Consider the following 23,177-nt stretch of genomic DNA (forward strand, 5'->3'; position numbering starts at 1 on the left):
GCTCGGATCAATAGCTCGGAGGACAAGAAGCAAACACTCGGGCGTCTCTGACTTATGAAAAATGACAAGCCGCGGTCATGCGTTGCGTAATAACAGGGATAATTTTAGAAAGGATTTTTTTTTTTTTTTTTTTTTTTTAATAAAAGGGCGTCGTTGGATGTCGATGGATTTTATTTTGGTTGTTCCAGAGGTTTGAAGAGGGAGGAAGACGAGTTGTTCGGGATTTGTAAGTTGAGGCCCTTTCCCCTGAAGACGCAATTACTGACCGGCAGTGTGCTCATTTCAACAGCAGGTGTCACCACCAAGCAAACTAATTTCACAGGCTGCCGGCTCTGGCCAGTAAATTGAGGGGACGCCGCCGCCTGCCGCTGCTGCCACTGCTGCCGCTTCTGCTGCTGCTGCCACTTCTGCCACTGCTGCCGCTGCTGCCACTGCTGCCGCTGCTGCCACTGCTGCCACTGCTGCCACTGGCCTCCCAATGAGTCGAGCAAGTCACACTGCACAGGAGCCTCTCACTGTGGATCGCATCCTCCTTGCTTTTCTAAAACCTCATTGTTAGAATATTGTGACTACGTGTTAAGATGCAGGACCCCCCACCCCCACCCCCACCCCCCGCTCCACCCCCCCTCCCGACCCACCACCACCAGCCCCTCCACACTTGCTTGTTTTTACACCGAGTGGAAGACAGGAAGAGGAAACAATAAGGATGGGGGAAATGGGGGGGTGGGGGGGGGGTGACAACTTGCCTTCAGATGTCCCTCAACGCCACCTTAACCCCCCCCCGAATCTGCCCCACTTCACCTCCTTTGTCATTCAAATAACCTCATGAATATTTCACTGCCATGATCTGAGGCCTGGGTGACGGCAGGCAGGCAGGAAGATGTGAAAGAGTCCTTTAATAATCTGCCTCCCTCTCCTCCTTTTTTTTTTTTTGGGCCGGACCTGGTTAACGTACAGTCGGCCGTGAGGAGGAATAATATCCCGAGCCGCTGCTCACTCCGCGTCAGTCACCTGCGTCGTTTAGCTCCTTTTTCAGTTTTGTCCGTTTTCATTTTCTTTCTTTTCATTCATCCCTCGTGGAGGAAACTCAGCTTTGCAGTCCACCATCAGCTCGCTTGACCCCCACCCCCGCGTTGTCGGCCCCTCTGGGCTTAACTAGTGGGTGAAAGGTAAAGCGGCTAACGAGGGGAGTGGCGCCCGCTGCAGTGCAGTGCAGTGCAGTGCAGTGCAGTGCAGGGTGGCGGCTCGGGGGGGGCGACTCATAACCTTTGAGTGCACCCTGACGCTGACGGAGGAGGAACACAGGAAGTGAAGGTGCTCTTGACGTGGCCCTCGTCTCTCTGTCAAGTGGCCTCTGAGCACATTGAGCCCCCCCCCCCACCACCACCACCACCACCACCACCCCACCCACTCTGTGCTCTCGGAGAGCAAACACAGCGATTATTATTATTGTTGTATTAATCCCCGATGACTGAAGAGCTTCCAGTCGAGGAAATACCTCCTCCTCCTCCTCCTCCTCCTCCTCTTCTTTTGTCATCATCATCATCATTGCTGCTGCGTAATGTTTCCTTCATATATGGCAGCTTGCGTGTGTGTGTGTGTGTGTGTGTGTGTGTCTGTGCGTGTGTGCATTTGTGCAGCCTGGCCCCTTTAAGAGCCTGATGTCCTTTTTTATTTGAGAATGAGTTGAGCACTCGAAGCTGTGCCTGTGTGTACTGTATGTGTGTGTGTGTGTATGTGTGTGAGTGTGTGTGCGCTGACCGTGGCCCTCTGGGTTGGTCACTAGGGGAAAGGGGGGGGAGGAGAGTGGAGGAGGGGGGGGGGGGGGAGGGGAATGGCTGACGGAGTCAGTAACCTTCCCAGCCCCCGTTCGGACCAAACAGCGAGGCTGGCTGCACCGCATGCCCTTATCTACCAATGGAATGCAACAGCTGTGCTGTGTGTGTGTGTGTGTGTGTGTGTGTGTGTGTGTGTGTGGAGGGGGGTGGTTTTGGGGGGGGGGTTCGGGCATCGAGTGGGTTGGCTGAAACCCCCCTGAAAGACCCCCCCTGCGCCGCCTCCCCCTCCACCACCACCACCTCCATTCCCACCTCCGAGCGACGTGCCGGGCTCCTGAAAGGCAGCTCAACTAAAAAAAAAAAAAAAAAAAAAAAGTGAGCGAGACACACACAGCGAGCGCCTCGGCAGGGCTGCCGCACATTCAAAATAGAGTCGGAGGGGAGGGAAGAGAGAGAGAGAGAGAGAGAGAGAGAGAGAAGGAGAGTCAGGGACAGGCAGTGCTGAAAAGGAGAGCACAAAGAGAAGGAAAGTGGAGCAGGGGAGGGGAACAGGAGGCTGGGTGAAGGGAGAGGGAAAGACAAAAGAAGGAGAGGGGAGACGTAGCGGAGTGAGCGGGAGTGAGCGGAGGGGAGCGAGCAAATGGCCACGGAGGAGACGGCGGGGGGAGCCAGGAAAGCCACCAAGAGCAAACTGTTTGAGTTCCTGGTCCATGGAGTGGTGAGTGGCGCTGTCCGTCATTCCTGGGGAAACGAGGGGAGCTCGGCGGCTCTGGCATGCATCTGAGTGTGTGTGCGCGTGTGTGCGCGCTGCGCGCGTGTGTGTGTGTGTATAAGTCGGTGCAGCAGCAGCGGCGGCGGTGGCGGCGGTCTGTGTGTGAGAGATAGCTGGGCAAAGCTGGCCATGTGAAGGTTATTTCCAGCCTCCGTCCCCCCTCCACCCCTCACTCCCTCTGCTGGATCCCCCCCCCGCCCGCCTGCCTGCCTGCCTGCCTGCCTGCCTGCCTGCTAGGAGGCGGCTGGAAGTGGAGCAGCATGGAGGGGATGGATGCAGCGGAGCAGCGGCAGGAGGAGGAGGAGGTGGAGGAAGGGATGGATGGATGAGGAGCTACGAGAGAACACAGAGGGGGGAAGAGGAAAGAAAAGACTATTGTAGCAGCAGCAGCAGCAGCAGCAGCAGCAGCAGCAGCAGCCAGCTCCCCTTTCGGCTAATATTGGAGCTTCTCTGGGAGTCACAGACAGAGAGAGGAGGGAGGCAGGGGGGAGGGTGGCGGGGGGGGGGGGGGGGGGGAGAGACGAGTCCACTCACAACAACACAGCCGGTTAGTCGCTTTTCCAGGCAGCGTGGCGGTGACGGCGGCGGCGGCGGCGGCGGCGGCGGCGCTCCGGCTGGACGACGGGGCTTTGAACCTGTGAGGTCACGAGGCGACAGCTAACGTAGTAACAGGAGAGAAAAAGAAAAAGAAAAAAAAAAAAAAACTGAAAAGAAAGCAGAAGAAGCGGCGTCGCTCGGACGGAGGTGGCCGAGGGCAGATGGCCGTTCGGCCGGGTGGTGGAAATGAGCGGCGAAACAATCGGCCCCATTCATGTGCAGCCAGCGTGAAAATGTCAAGTCAAGTGTTGCTCACGGTTAGAGGTTAGGCAACTATTAACATAAGTCCCATCCACTCGCGTTCTCGTCCCCGAGAGGGTGTGTGTGGGGGGGGGTCACTCACGCTTCCTGTTGGGGGGGGGGGGGGGGGGGGGGGGTCGTTTCTTTTTCTCTTCAGATGCGTGCGACCTCTTTTTAACGATGGGACACAAGTTGCGTTGATTGTTGCACCAAGAAACGACTCGACTGGCTGATTCTCTCGCATTTGTGAATATGCACAAAAAGATCCATCACAGCTTTTATTTAAAGGTCAGGGTGACGGAAGAAGCGACTCAATACAAAAAAAAAAAAAACACATACTCTCAAATTGGATTTTTTTTTTTTTGCCTGAAGACGCTTTTGGAGCCATGATACATATTGTCTCGGATTGGATATTTTAATATGACAGTGGTTTTTTGGGAAAAAAAAAAGGCCGACTCAGCTCAAAGATGAAGTCGATCATCAGAGACTTAAAGAGAAAAATATCGCAACCACTCTTGACAGCAAGCAGCTGAAATAGCTGCTCCTCAACGCAAAACCTTTTGTACGTTTTGCAAAGTGGCGTCTCGCCGGAGGAGATTGTACGGCTTGCGCGCTTCACACCATTCAATGGGAAGCGCGTGCAAATTGTACTTTGTAATATCGCTTGTGTTTTTTACGAAAAAAAAAACTGTCACTGAAACGCAGCTAGCGTCATTTAGCAGTCTAATGACTTGTGGGGACGAAGCTGTTCCTCAGCCTGCTCCTGCGGGCCGAGAGGATCTTGTATCCCTGCACCCTTTTGGACCTGAGCGTCGACCAACGGCCTCGTACTAAATCAATGGGATGCGTGTATATTCCCGCCTGACGGCTGACAGCCGAGACGAGGCAGGAAGCGAGCGAGAGAGCGAGCGAGAGAGCGAGAGAGAGAGCGAGCGGACGGCCGGATGGGAAAGACACACTGGAGCAGCAGGAATGTTGTCGTTTACGGTGGTCGGGTTTCTCCTCAGAGCCACTTCCAGAGGCCTGAGCAGACCCCTGTGTGGTCCTCGGCCCCTGTTTGGAAGTTTGCTCGGGAGAACGCACACGCACACGCACACGCACACGCACACACACACACACACACACACACACACACGGAGACAACCGTTTCAAAGTTGAGGATGACTTGGGAATGTCTTTGCTCTCCTCAGGACACCGAGCGTGTCTGTAGCAGGCAGAAGGTCCTGCAGGTCGGCTTGTCATCCGTTAGCCCTCTGTTTGCAGCCCTCTGTGAGAAAGGGCTGATTTTCACGAGTGTGCGTGCGTCTGAAACTTTCTTTTGGCCATTTTTCTTTGCGTCGACCCTGGTAGTTGTCAGAAGGAACCTGTTGTAGCGTCGTCAATGTTCCACACCAGAGTGAGGTGAGCCGTCAGACTGGAGGAAACAATGGAGCTGGGTGCTGCAGGGTGGGGGGGGGGTTGATTGATGAGCCTGATGAGCGTGCGTCCTCTCAACAGACCAATTAACCTTGATGAGGCTTCAGGCTGCTCCTCGCCAAATATTTCCTCCCCCCCCCCCCCCCCCCCGGTCCTCCTCCCCCTCTCGTCCTCCTCCACCACCACCACCACCACACTTTTAAGATGGAAAATTGGCTTCTCGGGCTCTGCGTACGTTGCAGAAAGCAGAAATATTTATACCAGCTCGTGGGTGAGGGGACTCTCATCTCTCCACCCAAACCACCACAAACGGGCGAATTAACAAAGTTAAACACAAGGAGGCGTCGGCCTGGCGTCTATACGCCTGGCGCTGTTGTGGTTTGGAGAAGGTCGCCGTGTTCCTGCCTCCCAGCAGCAGCAGCAGGTTTGTTGTGGGGACGAGTGTTTGGCTGAGGTCTCGGACCACCGTCCTCCCTACCGCTGCCTTACTGCTCTAGTGTGTGTGTGTGTGTGTGTGTGTGTGTGTGTGTGTGTGTGTGTGCGTGTGCGTGTGCGTGTGTGTGTGTGTGTGTGTGTGCGCGCAGGTCAGCCAGGGCCATGGCGATGAAAAAAAAGCCTTTCAGTGCTCTGCATGGGAAGCCTTGATCAGAGAAAAAAAAAAACCAATATGACACACTTGGTTTGTCGTCTGTTTTGTGTGTCTGTTTTGTTGTTGTTGGTGGTGGTGGTGTACAAGGCAAACGGCAGACGGCCACGCACACACGCACCTTGGAGACACGAGCTGCGTTTCCCATTTCCCCTAGAATTGCGCGAAACCTAAATATCACAGTAAAAAACTGGTCACGGAAACGCCTAAACTTGGAAAAACCTCTCAGAATATTGCTGAAAAGGTTTTTTCAGACGTATTGATATAGAGGTATGTTGCAAAAGCGTCGTGGAAACACTGTTTTTCGCATTGACACGTCAGCGGACGTAAGAAAATCTCGTCCGGCAAGGTTGTTTTTACGAGAATTACGGCTCACTCGCTTCACACCATTCAATGGAAACAGCTGCAAATCGCAATTGCACTTTGTCGAAATTTGAGAAATATCGCTTTGACTTTGTGAAAAACTGTCATGGAAACGCAGCTACAGTCTGAAATTCAAAAGTTGTCTCCTCTTTCTCATCATCGTCTCAACTGAGCCACTGCAACTCTTTGGGTTTTCGACTCTCTCTGATTTGTGTTTTTTATGTGTGTGTGTGTGTGTCTGCTACCACATAAACTTTCCAATGAGTAAACAAACAATCGCGAGTTTATCACCCCCCCCCTCCCACCCCGCCATAATTTCAGGCCTCCTCCGATCGTGAGCGTTCGGGGCGACCGCAGATCAGCTTTGTGCGTTTGAGCCGCTCGTGGCTTCGCTTCGACCTTCCTCCCTGCGCTCCTCTCACATATCCGTCCACGGGGGATCGGATTCGATTGGAGCGCTGGAGCCGGGTTCAGCTGGTCAGATTGCAGAGCCCGCCCCCGCTGCAAGCATATCAAAAGGCGGTGGCACGTTTTAAAAGCCGCCGCCTTTTCTCTTGATCTTGATTAGAAAAGTTCTCCCTGTCCTTCCTGGACGCAGCAGAGGATAAAGGGCGCAGACGGGTGGCAAAGTGATAACCTTTAAGCTGCATGCAGTGGCCTCCCACAACCCCCCCGCCATATGTTTTCTTTTTTTTATCCCCTTCCGTCGGGAAGACCATTACCCTCTTACCCCCTAAAAACAACCCCTCCCCCACCGGCCAGCCAACAACCCCCCCGGCTCGAGTGACAGCAGCGTCTGCTCGGCCTTATCGCGCCATCGCCGCCTGCTGCCTGCTCGCCGTTTCAAAGGGCACGGAATACGTCAGCCTTTATTCCAGGGGTGTCGCACTCAAACACACAGCGGGCCCAAAGTGTAAAACTCGGACAAAGTCTCGGCCCAGCGTCGATGCTCATTGAGAAAATCTTCCTCCGGATAGAACAGTGAGCCTTTTCATATGGAAACCAAGCAAGTTTTGCTTCAACGCTGAATATGGAACAAAGCAAAGCTTACTACTGCACAATAGATAACTGGATGTGGCACACATGCAACATTGAAGTTCAAATTAAAAACTCATCAAAACAAATAAAATGTCAACGAAAATCCTGCGTCTTTTTTAGTTTGGATTTAGATTTCAGCAGTAATCTTTTTCCACGGGCGACTCATACATTTAAAAGTAAAATAACAATAAACCACTGAAGTCATAATAGTATCCTTCAATGAACGTCCTGTCCTGATTGAGCAGAGCATTCTGGGATTTGCAGTCTTAGTACATGTGTTGTATAATAATACCAGTGGGCCGGCTCTACTGTATTTCGGGTTTACACTTGTGATTTTGTATTGGCTTGTGGGCCAAATGTAGTGACACCGCTGGCCAAATTTGGCCCGCGGGCCAGAGCTTGACACCTATGCTTTATTCAGTCCCGCGGCCCGTCTCCCCCCCCCCCCCCCACCCCCCCCACCCCCTTTCCCGAGCTATTTCGTCTCGCCTGAGACGCGAGAGGCGCGTCGGGGGCTCCGCTTTGATCGCCAGCTCTTCCTATTTTTACGACCCGTTTATTGCCTTCATTCGTTTGTTTGCGCAGGTTTGGCTACCGCCTGTTTGTTTTTTGTAACACAGTCTAAAGATCAGATTTGAAGTGCAAACAGTGTGATTTCTTTTTTCCCGTTCATTTATTTATTCAGAGCAAAAAAGAGAGAAAGGCAAATAAAATCCCCCGCTGCGTGAAAGGTTATGAAACTTTGGATGGATGTATCCTTCAACCGTCCTTGTCTCGCCCGCATTTACCTATTATGTTACAAATTGTAGTTGCCACTCGCTCTGCGCCTGTTTTTTTTTTTTTTTCTTTCTTTCCTTTTTGAAAAAAAGAAAAACTCTTTCCGTGCAAGGTGAAATATTTGGCACATTGAGTAACGGCTGCGCAGGGACTACAAGGTTTGACTGAAGGTTTGAGTTCTCTTTGAGAGGCGTCTTTCATGACGCGCCGTCCCAACGAGACGAGCTGTCTCGGCCGGCTTTGTGCGCCTTTATTTTCTGAATCCTGTATTTTGGGATCAATTCCCGGTCACTTTAGTGTTTCAGAGTGAAATTAGAATTGGATCCTTTTGTCCAACGCTTCCCTCCTTCAGGCGTCGTCGTTTCGCTACTTGAAACCTACCGCACGTCAACGAGCTCGGGGGAGGGGATTGGGGGGGGGGGGTTTTTTGCTTTTGTAAAAACGATTTTGTTCAAAAAAATCCAGGGCCCGCCGTCATACACTGCGTGCTTCAGTGACAACAGTTCATCCATAAGGGCCGAGTGTGTGAAATCAGATTTAAGCTTTGACAAAACCGTGTTTACGTCCAAGCAGCAAAGACTGGTCAGTCACGTGGCTGTGTGATAGTATAAATACATCTTGGATGAAGCCTCATAATTAAAATGACTCTGAGTCACTGTATCTTTGCTCAGGTCCTAAATAGAGAGAGAGTCTCTCCACTAGCAGTCACAGCCGTACATAGCCGGCCACGTTAGCCTTAGCATGACACAGCTTTGTAGAAGTAGATGCTCTGCAACCATGTGGCTCTTCTGAAACAGTGAAAGTATAAAAACGAGCAACGTTGCGCTGAGATTAATCGATTAATTGATTTTAAATCAGAATCAGATTTATTAGTCGAGACGATGTGAAAAAAAAGGAAAATCTTAAAATTGATTTTCCTCTTGTGTGCATCCGGGCTGTGCGCCAACCGAGCCGAGGCGAGCCAGTGGAAACATGCCCTCATTTTACAACCTGTGAAAGTTTTGCACTTTATTCATTCATCGGTGTTCAAGATGATAGAAAAACCTTTTATTTTGAAAGTGATGTTTGGGGAAAGACAGTTGAGGTTGTTCCTTTATCCACAGGGGCATTCATTTGTGTTTGGTTCTTCAGTTTTCACTTTTTTCCCAAATAAGGGAACGTCATCTTTGTGTGTGAAGAACCTGCTCATTTTCAAGTGATGTTTTGTGAAAGTGAGGTTCTCACTTCATTGATCCCAATGGATTCATCTTTGTTTGGTCAGGGAGACTGTAAATGTTGTCACTTTACTGAACCCAAGGAGGATTTGCAGTGTCTTTCATTATGATAGGGGAATACAACAATAGGGAAATTTGTTTCCTATTTTTCTTATAAATAAATCATTCATTCCAATGTCTTTTGTCGTCGAAATTGAAATCAGAAATCAAGTTTTCAGAGAATTTGTTTTTTATTTTGGATTGTGTTTTTGTTCAAAGTCGCCCAGCCCAAACTTTGCTCTGATATTTTGTCACATTCTTATCCCAACAAATGTTTCTCCACAAAAATACAGTTGTTTTCTTTGTGAATCTGCTTCGCTGTCTCTGGTTGAGGCATTTTGACAAAGCAGCTGCCACTTAGTTGATCTTTACCGTCTTCTAGCTATTGGCAACTTGATTTGGTTTGATTCCTGTGGAGGGCGGGGCCTCTCTGCATTGAGCTGGCATCTGTTCCTGGTGTGTGTGTGTGTGTGTGTATGTGTGTGTGTGTGTCATCAGCTCTGTGCTCCAGTTTCTCCGTACTTACATGTAAAGTAAACACTCACTCAAAGTTGGAGTTGTCAGGCCGATTCGGCTCAGATCTTTTCCTTTTCCTTTTTTTTCTTTTTTTTAACCAGAACGCCCTGACGAACAAGGGAGCCGGTAGTTCCCCCCGCTAGTTATGTCTTATTCACGTCGTGTAGGTGGTCCGAGGGCTCCGCGCCGATTCAAAGGAATTCTTCCACTGGAGCAAACCACAGTTTGGTTTCACGTTCTAAACTGAGGCGGGTGGCAGCTGTTGCCATGGGAGTGACAGGCACAGGTGAGAGCTCGCCCAGTTGTTCCCAGGCGTCACCACCACACTGTGTGCATTGTTTAGGCGGAAGGAACGGCTCTCAAAGTGTGTGTGCGTGTGCGCACATTTGTGTGTGTGTGTCAGCTGAACTCTGTGTTTGCTTGTTTTGCAGTCGAGATAAAGAAAAGAAATGAATGAATGAATGAATGACTGTCAATAAAGCCTTGCTTATCGCCTGACTCGTCTTTGCTTTTGTAATTTGCAACTCAGCGTTCTTAAATAAGAAATAGTAATAACAATAATAATAATAATAATAATAATAATAATAACACAGACATGGATCAGCGCACGACTGTCAGCTTTTTTCCTCATTATGACAAACACTGAATGATTTGGGTCTGACTGAAGTGGTTCTGGCTGTTTTGTATGTTTTGTACAGTTTGTGCTCTGTGACTCCTTTTTTTGGTTTTGGGATGATGATTCTTCACCTCCCAGTTCCTTAAATAGTAAAAAAAAAAGAAAAAAAAAAAAGACTCAGACACACACACACACACACACACACACACACACACATACACACACACACACACACACGTGTAATCTGCTTGTGTGCAAGAGCTTTAAAGAAATGTTTTCAAGTATTCCTTGGTGAACTGCGTTCAAGGAGACGATCCTCACTGCTGCAGTCTCGTTTTGGGATTTGGACGCATTGATAATATCTCCTTATTTTTCCATCTCCACTGTGATGTCATGCGTCCTTTATTATTTTTATAGGTGCCTGCTCGTCTCTCTGAGTAAGGAGAGTCAGGGGACGGTGGTCTCAGCGTGTGACGCCTCTGCTCTCTCCCCCCCTCTCTCCTCCCCGCAGCGTCCCGGCATGCCGTCTGGTGCGAGGATGCCCCACCAGGGGGCCCCCATGGGTCCGCCCGGCCCGCCGTACGGGGGCAGCCAGGCGGTCCGACCCGGCCTGCCGTCCCCGGTGATGGAGCCCAGCCGCAAGAGGCCCGCGCCCTCCCAGCAGGCCCAGCAGCAGCAGCAGCAGCAGCAACAGCAGCAGCAGCAGCAGCAGCAGGCCGTGCAGAGCCGGGCCAGGAAGTGAGTCTCACACAGCCACATGCACACACACGCATGCACATGCACACGCACACGCACATGCACATGCATGCATGGCTTGTGTACCAAACTCATCTTTTGCATGTCGTTGAGTCAACGCTGACGCCTGTGTGTGGACACTGTGAACATGAATACGCAGGACAGTTTCAAACATCTAATGATAAACATTAAATATATATATATATGTATATATATATATATATATATATATATATATATATATATATATTTAATGTTTATCATAATGTTTATGTGTATTAGGGCTGTCAGTCGATTAACAAGATATTTATTGTGTGGAAATATTCTATTTTTATTTTCATTGGAACATTTCAAAATAATTACATACTTAAACTATGTGTGTGTGTGTGTGTGTTTGTATGTTTGTTTCATCTCTCTTGCACTCTGATACTAGATACTGACATATATATGTATATAACGTACACAAATATGATCACATTTGTCAGTCACGGTATTTTATTTTGAAAACTGCTTTTGCTCTTGCTTCTTTGACTGACTTCCTGTCTCGCTTGACGCGTTCGCTCGCTGCCTCTCAGCTCCCAGTTCACTTTTAACTGGCCTCCGTTTTTACACCTTTCACTCACACTGCCTGCCTCTGTTTCATGCATCCGCCTGCTAAGTCTTTGTCTATGGTCACGTGTGTGTGTGTGTGTGTGTGTGTGTGTGTGTGTGTGTGTGTGTGTGTGTGTGTGTGTGTGTGTGTGTGTGTGTGTGTGTGTGTGTGTGTGTGTGATTGCATCCATTCAACACTGGCTTTGCCTCATTGTCACTCCATCCACTGCCTGCTGCTGTTCGACCCTCGTGTACAAACAGTCCGATCAGCAGGATCGGGGACGCACACACACACCTGCACCCGGCAGACTGATATCTACCAGGAGGTGTGTGTGTGTGTGTGTGTGTGTGTGTGTGTGTGTGTGTGTGTGTGTGTGGGGGGGGGGGGGGCGCAGGTGCCGGTCATTAGAAAGAGGATCGATGGGCACAATCAGCCGAGGTCTCTTTGTCTGCTTCTCTGGGCGTCGGCGGTGCCATTGATCCGCTTTGCAATTAAAACACTCTTGTTGCAGCGTGTCGGGGCTTCGACCCCGGAAAAAAAGTGGCGAGGGGCGTGGCTTAGCGCGGGGGTCACGTGACCAGCGACCCATTCAGCTCTCTCCCCTCCCCTCCCCTCCCCTCCCCTCCTCTCCTCTCCTCTCCTCTCCGCGTCCTCTGGCAAACAAAAGTCGAGGCTCCGGCTTCCCGCTCGGATCCGTCACGACCCTCCAGATGAGGAGCGGCCACCTGCGTCTGCAGTGTCATTGAGACCTTCTGGCCGCAGATACGCTCTGGAAAAACAGGCTTGAGTCTTGAATATTCGAGGCTTCGTCCTCAGAAGTACACGAGCAGTCAAAAGTCTTTTCTTTCGTTCTCATCGCTATTGACGTTGCAGTTTCTCACTGAAGGCATCGAAACTACGCATGAACGCGCGTGGAATTATGGAGGACACAATAAAAGTGTCAAATAACTCAGACATTTTATATTGAAATTCTGTGTCCAAAACTGAGACGGTAAAAATGAAAAAATTGTCAAGGGCATGGAAGTTTTTGGAGCCTCGTCTTATCGGATGAAGAGCCAAAGTCACTACGTCTCCTTAAAAGGAAATAAAGGAAAAGAAAAAAAAGGACAAACGGGGTGATTCCAGTGAAATGGAAACTTTCTCAGTGTCGGTCAGTCGTGACTTTGAGGGGAAATTCTTTCATCTCCGAAAATATTTATTTACGGACAACACAGAGCCGAGACCACCGATCACCCACCACACCACCTTCACCAGAGCCTTGTTCATCCAGCCGGTGTGCGTGTGTGTGTGCGTGTGTGTGTGTGCGTGTGTGTACATGTGTGTGTGTCTCTGAGGCCTGCACGGACACTGTCGCCACACACAAAATCTGTCCGGGGTCCTTACGGCAACGCTATTAGGACAAACTACATCGCAGTCGGATAGATAGGTAGATCTGCAAACATGTGTATATCTGTCTCTATATAATCATATTATATCTATCTATCTACATATCTATCTATCTATCTATCTATCAATCTATCTATCGTTCGTTCGTTCGGTCTTACGTTCGTTCGACTGCGATGTAGTTTGTCCCAATAGAGTTGCCGTATGTGACGTCGTCGGCAGTCGCCGGACCCCCTGGACGGATCTTGGAGCCCGGACAGATTTCGTACCTACACCTGCACTCTTTTGTCTTCTTGTAGGTTTCTTCCTGTGTGTTTCTAGAGTTCTGCACCTACTAACAGAGCCCCAACACACACACACACACACACACACACACACGCACGCACGCACGCACGCACGCACACGGCGAGGCGGTGCGAGCGCAGGCTGGTGTTTGCTGCTACCCCACTGAGTGTCTGTCCACCTTCCCCTCACCCCCACCTTACCAACGCTCTAATCGGCCAACCTTCGGACCCCAACCCCCCACCCCCCACCGATTCTTAGGAAGCCAGTGGGATTCCCCGGAGCCAATGAGATGCCGGCGAGGCAGATGGACTTGCGAGAGCCCCAATCAGATCCCACGCTCGGATCAAAGTAGGACTCTCTACTCCTCCGCTGCATGTCCGTTTCTCTCTTTTCTGCGTTTGATGACTGACTGGCCTGAACTGAAGCCCCCCCCCCTCCCCCTCACCCGAACCTGAGCCGCCCCCTCTCTGTGAATAGCCGTGGCCACTGGTAGTGTCCAGGAAGCCCTTTGCAACGTAGCGCGGTGCATGCAGGAGCGACTGGAGCATGGCATGATGGGAACAGTAGGACGTAGAATCCAGTTTCTCTCCCATTCAAACGCCGACTGCGCTGCTGTGATGCCGGTTTCTGTGTCGGTTTTTTTTTTGTTCTCTCTTTGCAGTGCCCCCCCCCCGCCACCCCCAAATACCCCCCCCCCTCCCCCGGACCCCCCTGACTTGCAGCGGCCTCCTTCCAGCAGTCGGCATGCTGATGTAACCCACAGCCTCACGGAGCGATACGGCGCTCCGTTGCTGGAAATGTCTCGACGCTGCAAAAATTTTTTAAATAAAACAAGGGGGTGGGGGGGGGAGGGATTCTTGAAGGCAAGACAAAATCTGCAAAACCATTTTTTTTGGGGGGGGGGGGGGAATGGAGGGGAATCCAGTTACCGTCTGCACGTTGCAAATCATGTTGAATATCTGCATTTCACTTCATTCTCTGTGAAATAAAGTGAAAAGCAAAACGGGTGCCAAACAATTCCGCAGCCGCCAGTCAGCGCGACGTTAGCGAGAGCGGCCTGGAGATAGATGAGAAATTCAGCGTCGGGCCGCTTTCGGTATGTACGTCTGAAGCTTTTCCTGGCCAGTCATATGCTGCTGGTTAAATCTGTCCAAGAAGAGAGAAAAAAAAAAACTGTGCAAAAATGAAAAGATGTGGGTTTTTTTGCGGGAAATGAAGTGCCAGACTATTTCTTGGCGGGGAGCTGCAGCGAGCGAGCGAGAGAGTGAGTGAGTGAGTGAGTGAGTGAGTGAGTGAGCGGGCCGATGGAAAAGAAAGTAAAAAAAACCACAAGTTGTGATTTATACGCTCCAGCTTTTTCTATTAGCAGACAAAATGTTATGCATGAGCGTCGCGGCCCTGACTCTGCATCGCCGGTGAGCTTTCTTACATTTGATCCCCAGGCTGAAAAAATGTTTAAAAATCATAATAAAAAAAGCTTTTCCCGTTATCTCTCTGCTCTCCCGGTGCTTAAACGTTGCGCGCAGACACACGAGCGGATGCATAAAGACCTGTGAAGGTAATTAAACTGGAGGGTCTGTGTAATTAGGAGCCTGCAAAGTCATGTCTCCTTCGCAGACGCCGGGGTGCAGTTATTACAGTGTAACAAGGCCGCAGCTCATCGTCTCTCCCGCCCAACGTGAGCATGCTAACGCAGGCGTGGGCAGACTACAGCCGTTGAAGCTTTTTTTTTTACTCAGTAAGTCATAAAATAGCTGCATTTCAGGCATTTTTTCAGTCTTCATTTCATTCATTTTCAATAAAGAGCTGAATATCGTGGGGCTTCAAAGACACTGATTTCGTTGTAACTTTGCTTTTGTTCACGTTTCCTACTGATCCCATGACATATTTTTCCTCCTATGAGGCGGCTCACCAAACCACTCCGTCCATCTGCCGCTGCTCCGGCCCCCTCTGTCGAGTTGTAGAGCCCACTGTGGCCCCACCAGTCAAACAGTTGGCCCACTCCTGTGCTAACGTCTTGATTCAGTGCTCTTATTTCTTTGCAGCCGTAGTGTCACCTCCGTCTTCTCGGCCAGCTCGTCCTGTCCTGACCGCTTGCATGACCGCTCGTGCGCACACACACACACACACACACACACACACACACACACACACACACACACACACCTGTCTGCATACGTGAGCAGCAGCAGAAGAGAGAATCCGACGTGTTGGATGTCGATATGTTACAGCAGCACGGTATCGCCATTGGTCAGCGCAGTGCAGGATACACTGGAATTCATGAATGAAAATTCTCCAACACACACACAAATCCAAAGTCAAACACAGTTGTGTGTGTGTGTGTGTGTGTGTGTGTGTGTGTGTGTGTGTGTGTGTGTGTGTGTGTGTGTGTGTGTGTGTGTGTGTGTGTGCGTGCGTGCTGATGTGGGATGTGACACTTTGTCTTTTTTGGCTCGGCGGAGCCTCTCACTCTTCTGGCCAGGTGGACGCCTGCGTATTTTTTTGCACACACACACCCATACTCACACATGCGTGCGCACATTCAGTCCACACACACACACACACACACACACACGCAGCTGGGATGCTGGGGTGCTGGATGTGGCCCAGCATTTTAGCAGATGGCCTGGGTGCTACGCTATCAGTCACCATAGTAACATGCTCTCTTTTTTTCCCTCTTTCTCTCTGTCTTTCTCTCCCCCTCTCCAGTGCTAAGAGAAGGAAAATGGCAGACAAGATTCTTCCGCAAAGGGTGAGGCTGCACATTTTTTATTTTTTTTTTACTTTTGTGTCGCCGCCGTGTTTTGTCTGCGAGCGCGCGCACTTGTTTTTCAAACGCTTGCAGAACGGAGCGATCCCGCCGCCGGCTCTCTCGGAAGGCGCTTCAGGGCCAGATGATCGCGTTGTCGTTTCCAAATGAGTCGGGTGGGGGGGGGGGGGGTTGAAACCAGGGCGTTGTTTTTTCTTTTTAGTCATTTCATCGCTGGTACGATGGGTCGCTGATTTAAATCGACAGGACGTAAGAGAGGTGCAACTAGAGGTAGAAGTAGAAGGTGGAGGACTCGGCCACAGGTGAGTCGCTGGCTGATTAGTCATTTTCATTTAAAAAATTTTTCATCCCATCATCCCAGTTTAAGGCCCCTCTGCCACCTCATCATCACCCGATGCACTAAAGGTCCGCAGTGTCTTCAAAGAAATCTCATCCCTCCGCCGTAGACGAGGGTTGGGTGGGCGGGGAAGGGTGGGGGGGCGGGGGGGTGGCAGTCGTCACGGTTCGAGGGCGCCGCTCGGCCGTTAACGAGTCGGGGGTGGCGGTCCGGCGTCTGCCGCCGTCGCTCTCCTGCCTGCCTGGCACCTCCGCCCGGTGAAACGGCGGGGAGACGCAGATAAGGGGAGGAAGGAGAGGGAACAATGGGAGGCAGCCGGTTAGAAAGATTCAGGGAGGAGCGACGAAGAAGGAGGGAGCCTGTGTGTGTGTGTGTGTGTGTGTGTGTGTGTGTGTGTGTGTGTGTGTGTGTGTGTGTGTGTGTGTGTGTGTGCGAGCAGGGGAGCGAGCACAGTTTGGTAAATAAGCTGCAGCCCTCCATGCTCCGAGGACTTTCATCAGTATGGTAATGTCTGCCGCTCGGGCTGCTCGGCTGCACTGCTGACTGCATCTCATTTTTTCACACACCCCCCCCCGCTCCCCCCCGAGAAGACGCCGACCGCCTCTCTTTAACCGCAGCAGGCCGAGCGGTTGGCCGACCGTCCGGCTGCGCTCAGTTTCTTCCCCTCTGTGTCTGTCAGACACAGACTTGATAGACTGAGCACCGACTTCACACAGGCGTCCAATCAGAGTCGTGGAAAAGTCGGAGCCCAGTTTGTGATTTTTGTGCCGTTTTGGCCGGGACGGAGATGGATGAGATGCAGCATGGCTGGTTCCTTCCTGGGCAGCAGCAGCAGCAGCAGCAGCAGCAGCAGCAGCAGCAGCAGGACTCGTCAGTGTGTAACTGCTGCTGAGCTGCTGAGGGTTTAAAGTGGTGCCTAACGGTGAACAAAAACCTCACAATCAAGTCAGGACGTGATTCTTTTTTTTTTTCCTGCTCAGCTCTTGCAACATGGCAGGTGGACCAACCTGCTCTGATTGGCTGATGAAAAATCTGTCCTCAGCACCAGTCTACCCGTGCAGTTTTTCACATTATTTTTTTCAGAGATTTTGGATTCACGGGTCAGACGGACTGATGAATCTATTTGGTATCTTGATAAATACATAAATACTGGGGAAAAAAGCCTTCACTAGTGGTTGCACCCTGATCCACCTACAATACTGGAGTGGATCAGCAGAGTAAATGAGCATCTACCTTATGGAAAAGACGACCTTCTCCCTTCACCTTCAGAAAGGCACTTTTATAAACGCTTAAAACTAACAGACCTGAAAAATCTGCGCTCGTGACCTTTTGCGCTGCGGCACGTCGGCGTGCCAGATTTTAACAGCAGACTCTTTGCCGCAGATCCGCGAGCTGGTCCCGGAGTCCCAGGCCTACATGGACCTCCTGGCGTTTGAGCGCAAACTGGACCAGACCATCATGCGCAAGCGTGTGGACATCCAGGAGGCGCTGAAGAGGCCGATGAAGGTATTGAGCCTGCAGTGCACGCACCGCACCTCAAGGTGTCAGTCCAACAAGGGGATGGGGGGGGGGGGGGGGGGGTTTCCATCGGTCGCTTTTGAAAATGTGGGATTTTATTGAATTGCAACGTCTCGTTTTGCCATTGCACAGCGTCCTGTTCTGATCCGCTCTTCCTCCGCTTGAACTGTGCTTTCCCCCCCATGTTGTCGTGTCAGCAGCAAAAGCGTAAACTGAGACTTTACATATCCAACACCTTCAACCCCGCCAGACCCGACGCCGACGACTCGGACGGCAGCATCGCATCGTGGGAGCTGCGGGTGGAGGGGAAGCTGCTGGACGATGTGAGTCTCTGCCTGATGCCCAAAGTGGAAAAACGAAAGAGCCCCAGACCTCTGTCAGTTTTGACGTGTATAAAAATAAAGTGCAGAGAGGGAATTGGCTGTGAATATGAAGGTTCAAGTCATGAGTCTAAGTGTTGAGCAGGTCCTCGGCGTGAAAACCATCCCGTGCGTCGAAGCATAAGCAAAAGACTGAGAGAAAAAGACAGAAGAAAACAATCCTGATGCAGTTCTCGGCAGTCAAGGCCGCGATGAAACGGCACAAGAAAGCAAAGACGTTTCAAACGGGGGGTTGGGGGGGGGGGGGGGGGATAAATATCTGCGGCTCTGTCGACTCTCTCTGCGGATATTTCAGGACACCTAATGCTGCTGATTTCACCGCAGAAACTCATTTTCTTTTTGTTCATTTTGTTTTGTCTTTTGGCCGTCTCACAGCCCGGCAAGCAGAAGAAGAAGTTCTCCTCGTTCTTTAAGAGCCTGGTGATCGAGCTGGACAAGGACCTGTACGGTCCCGACAACCACCTGGTCGAGGTCAGTTCACACCCTGCTGCGCCTTTCTGTTGCTTTTTCATAGCAATTCCACCTCGCGCGACACTTTTATATTCCGTTTGTCAGAGTAAGTGGTGTGCATCCGGCTTTCCGCGTCTGCTCATCACAGCGTAGTTCAGCGTTTCTGCTCAATTGAACTGAATTCGCTCATTCCGACAGATAGAGATATTTCATTCATACGCTGCTAGATCACTTTTGTTATGATTACTTTTTTATTAATCAATGATTTTATTCATTCGTATTCATTATGTATATGTTATTATATGACTTTTTTTTAATTATGCGTGAACTGTCCCTGGCTTTTCCTTCACGCTACGTTCCAGTCTTAACCCACAGAGACAAACAGTTCCTCTTCATTTTCACGGACAGGTCGGCCATTGGCCAGCGTCTTTTCAACCTGCGACAACTCGATTAGAAAATTACAAAGAGAAATAACAATTTTGTGCCGAGTGCAAATCAGTGATTCACGCCGCCGAGCGATTCGTCCAGGGTCGCCCAGAGCAATTTTTTCATTGCGCGGTCGAAAATTGAAAAATTGCTTGGTTTTTATTATTTTTTGCGATTTGTCGCGGGCTCGAATCACCCCGGTGAACCTTCTCCTTTATTACCTCCGCATTAGGTTAATACGAAAGAAAATAGACGGACAGATTGGACCGCCATCTGTCCTCAGTGAATTGCTTCTTTATGCCGACATAAATGACGAGTCTTTTCAATGCTTCCCTTTTTTTTCCCCGCAAGAATTTTGCAGCCCGCAGGTTTGAGAGAAGCTCGGGGCTTTTAAAGCTCGTCATTAGCTGTCCTTCACTTTGCGTCTTCACCCAAAACTATTTGGTTTAAAATCCACTTTGAGACTTTTTGCGGCGCGCAGGGGAAATTATGACTGGCCAAGGTCCCTCCTCTAAAGAGGCTGTTTTAACAAGGCACGCAGGTGCTGGGTTTTTAATGATTTTTCCATCGCTGGAGAAAAATACAAAAAGTTCCCCTCTACCTTGAGTCACAATCAGTGCCTCATCCACTCTCACGCCAGCCGGTGATTGGGCGGAGGATGAAACTCGACATTGTTGCCGCCCGCTGGACTGAGGACGGCGGTTTTTAGGCGTTCAGTCCTTTTACTCACCAACCGGTTGGATTAAAGCAGAGCTGGGCAAATTCTTTGACTGGTGGGGCTACATATATAAGTGGAAAACATGTGCTTTAATGTCAATTGAAAATGAACAAAAGCAGTTACGACAAAAGATCTGTATTTGAAGCCCCACAATATTTAGCTCTTTGTTGAAATGACTCTTAAAACACTGAAAAAATTCATTAAATACAGCAATTTTATGTTTATTTATTTTTACTTTCTATTAACATAATTTCTTCTAGTCATTAGATGGCATTAGAACATTTATCGGGCCGTCTATGGCCCCCCGGGCCATATTTTGCCCATGCCTTGATTAAAGTCGAGGTGTGTCGCTGCTAAAATGCAAGGATTCTCATGTTAGCGGTTGCAGGATTGTCTCAATGTGGGCAGATGTTCAGCAGTCCTGAGTTTCACACCACTCAGCTCATTGTCAACCTTCCTGTGCGATTGTCTCGCTACACTCAGCGAGCCTCGGTTTTAGCTAAAAACAAAGGAGATAAAGAAGAAGAAGTAGCAACTCCCCCCTAACATCAAGGTTGAGGGATGCAGGTGCACTCAAGGTCATAGTTTTGCACATTTCTTTCCAAAGAAATCTGAAGCCGTCAACTGGCTGAGGTGTTGCGCACCACCTTTTTTTTTTCTCCCCTGCAATGTGGATCAATGCAGCAACAGTCTAATTCGGAATATCAGGAACAAAGACAGACAGAAATGCAAGTTAAACAGTCGTTCCGTGGGTGAGGGAGGATCTAGTGAAGTTTGTCATCAGGGGCTCGAGACGTTTGTGCATGGGAGACACCTTCTCTCCTTCTTCTAACCTGCGTCCAACTCACATGAGGACGTTGCAGCGGTCGGGCCGAGTGTCGTGGATCAGCTCTGCTTCGTCGTCGTTGTGAGAATGTGAAGTTTTGAATGAGTTGCCGAGTTGATGAGTTCTATGCTGATTGACGCACCAAAATACCAGCAGAGCATTCTGGGAATTGTAGTATTAGCGGTTACATGCGCTGTGTAATAGTGGCAGGCCACCTCTGGCAGTGATTTAGTGTTGCCTGATGGCCCAAATGTAATGACACTGTGGGCCAAATTTGGCCCGCGGGCCAGTGTTTGACACCTAGGTTCTCCTTCCTGTCTCGGAGGAGCGTGACAGATTATTCAGATTTCTCAGCTGCCTTTAAAAAAAAAAAAAAAATCCCAAACTGACTCTGCTGCTGCTGCTGTTGTCTGGCTGCGCTTCCAGTGGCACCGCACGCCCACCACCCAGGAGACGGACGGCTTCCAGGTGAAGCGGCCGGGAGACGTCAGCGTGCGCTGCACTCTGCTGCTGATGCTGGACTACCAGGTGAGCACGGAGTGGGTCGGGGGAGGCAGCGGAAGCGAGGTCTCTGTAGCGGTTCCGTCTGAGCGAATCCAGCGACAACCTGCGAGCCGCGGCCTCTGCGATAAGCAGCCGTCCGTGCAAACACCGTGTCAGACGCCCTCGTCAGACGCCCGACATCCGCCGCAGGGGCCGAGGGAGACGCGATAGGAGAGTCGGCTCTGGCGTGGGAGGCTGGTTTTTCCAAACGCGTTGTAATGCGATTACGCCTCGTCTCCGTCTCCGTCTCCGTCTCCGCAGCCCCCCCAGTTTAAGCTGGACCCTCGCCTGGCGCGCCTGCTCGGCATTCACACTCAGACCCGCTCCTGCATCATCCAGGCCCTCTGGCAGTACATCAAGACCAACAAGCTGCAGGACTCCCATGACAAGGAGTACATCAACTGTGACAAGTACTTCCAGCAGGTACCGAGGAGTCGCTCCGCACATCACACACGGCTTTGGCATGAATATTAACGCAGGAAGCAGGAGTGTCGCTGCCGCTGCTGCGCTCTGTCACTTCCAGGTTGCGTTTGGCGCCTGGTTCCCACTTCTTCTTGGATTAAATCGGCGCATTTTCACTGATGTTTTCTCTGCCGGTGTGGAAGGAACGCTCCTCTCAGAAGCTTTGAGGGTGTTTTTCTCACAGATTGTTTCTCGCCGTTTTGTCCCGGTTAGATCTTTGACTGCCCCCGACTGAAGTTCTCTGAGATCCCTCAGCGTCTCACCAACCTGCTCCTCCCGCCAGACCCCATCGTCATCAACCACGTCATCAGGTAGGGTCCGGAAAAAAATATGTATCTATATATATATATATGTATATATATATATATATATATACATGTGTATATATATATATATATATATATATATATATATATATATACATATATATACATATATATATATATATATATATATATATACATATATATATATATATATGTATATATATATATATATATATATATATGTATATGTATATATATATATATATATATATATATATATATATATGTATACATTTATATATATATATATATATATATATATATAAATATATATATATATATATATATATGTGTGTATATATATGTATATATATATATATATATTCATATACATATATACGTATATGAAGATATATACATATATATGTTTAAATATAGTGGCAGCCATCAGTGTGAAAGCAATTATGGAAGGATTTAACTATACTGTTAAATCAATAATAATAACAATACTAATAATAATAATGACAAATCCAAAGATAATGCTTGTGGTCAAAAAATAACCCATCCAAACATTCTCTCCCGCTCAGCGTGGACCCCAACGACCAGAAGAAGACGGCCTGCTACGACATTGACGTGGAGGTGGAAGACCCCCTGAAGAGCCAGATGAGCAGCTTCCTCCTGTCCACCGCCAACCAGCAGGAAATCGCCTCGCTGGACAACAAGGTGGGATCTCTCGCGCTCACTCGCACAATGTCGCCGTCTCCCACCGTTTTGGTGCAACTTTATTTCTGTGTATTTCTTGATTGAGACAAACAAGAAATTGTCTTTGTCGGTTTTTCGCATTACTTGTTTTTTTTCTGAACGCACTGTCTGTCGCTGCTCCTCTATCCAGATCCACGAGACCATCGAGTCCATCAACCAGCTGAAGATCCAGAGGGACTTCATGCTCAGCTTCTCCAGAGATCCCAAGGGCTACATCCAGGACTGGCTCAAGTCCCAGAGCCGCGACCTCAAGGTTCGTTGCTATTATCTGACCGGGTCACACAGCCACTTCCTCCTGTGCAGGGGTGGGCAAACTCTTTGACTGGTGGGCCACAATGGGTTCTAGAATTTGACAGAGGGGCCGGAGCAGCAGCAGATGGATGGAAGGTTTTGGTGACCCACCTCATAGGAGAGAAAAATATATCACAGAAAAAATGTGTTATTTGAAAATGAACAAAAGCGTTACATCAAAATATTTGTCTTTGAAGCTCCAGAGTGTTTAGCTCTTTATTGCAATGACTCTGAAATCACTGAAGAAATGTAGCAATTTTCTGACTTACTTCCTCCTAATATCACTTGACCTCACAATGTCTGCAGCTGATGACAGACGTGGTGGGGAACCCCGAGGAGGAGCGGAGGGCGGCCTTCTACCACGAGCCCTGGTCCCAGGAGGCCGTCAGCCGCTACATCTACTGCAAGGTGAGGACTCCTC

At 49.7% G+C, this 23,177-nt stretch overlaps 1 protein-coding gene across 7 annotated transcripts in view; it reads left to right on the forward strand.

Annotated features, from left to right (window-relative positions):
• smarcd3b (SWI/SNF related BAF chromatin remodeling complex subunit D3b) overlaps window positions 1-23,177 on the forward strand; it is a 33,676-nt gene that overhangs the window by 7,706 nt on the left and 2,793 nt on the right. For 3 of the 7 annotated variants that reach the window (XM_076047498.1, XM_076047500.1, XM_076047499.1), the window contains exons 3-14: window positions 10,524-10,750; window positions 13,266-13,355; window positions 15,717-15,759; window positions 17,498-17,620; window positions 17,830-17,955; window positions 18,388-18,483; window positions 20,859-20,960; window positions 21,237-21,398; window positions 21,651-21,748; window positions 22,291-22,426; window positions 22,596-22,718; window positions 23,063-23,164. In XM_076047498.1, the coding sequence (XP_075903613.1) occupies window positions 10,524-10,750; window positions 13,266-13,355; window positions 15,717-15,759; window positions 17,498-17,620; window positions 17,830-17,955; window positions 18,388-18,483; window positions 20,859-20,960; window positions 21,237-21,398; window positions 21,651-21,748; window positions 22,291-22,426; window positions 22,596-22,718; window positions 23,063-23,164 (1,428 nt within the window). Of the gene's footprint in view, window positions 1-2,132; window positions 2,497-10,523; window positions 10,751-13,265; window positions 13,356-15,716; window positions 15,760-17,497; window positions 17,621-17,829; window positions 17,956-18,387; window positions 18,484-20,858; window positions 20,961-21,236; window positions 21,399-21,650; window positions 21,749-22,290; window positions 22,427-22,595; window positions 22,719-23,062; window positions 23,165-23,177 lie in introns of those variants that run through there. The other 4 variants (XM_076047497.1, XM_076047496.1, XM_076047502.1 and 1 more) reach the window with 4 other exon arrangements.

This window comes from Nelusetta ayraudi, unplaced genomic scaffold, assembly GCF_046127955.1.
Source record: "Nelusetta ayraudi isolate G7.1 ecotype Tasmania unplaced genomic scaffold, CSIRO-AGI_Nayr_v1 ptg000094l, whole genome shotgun sequence".
Lineage (NCBI taxonomy): Eukaryota > Metazoa > Chordata > Actinopteri > Tetraodontiformes > Monacanthidae > Nelusetta > Nelusetta ayraudi.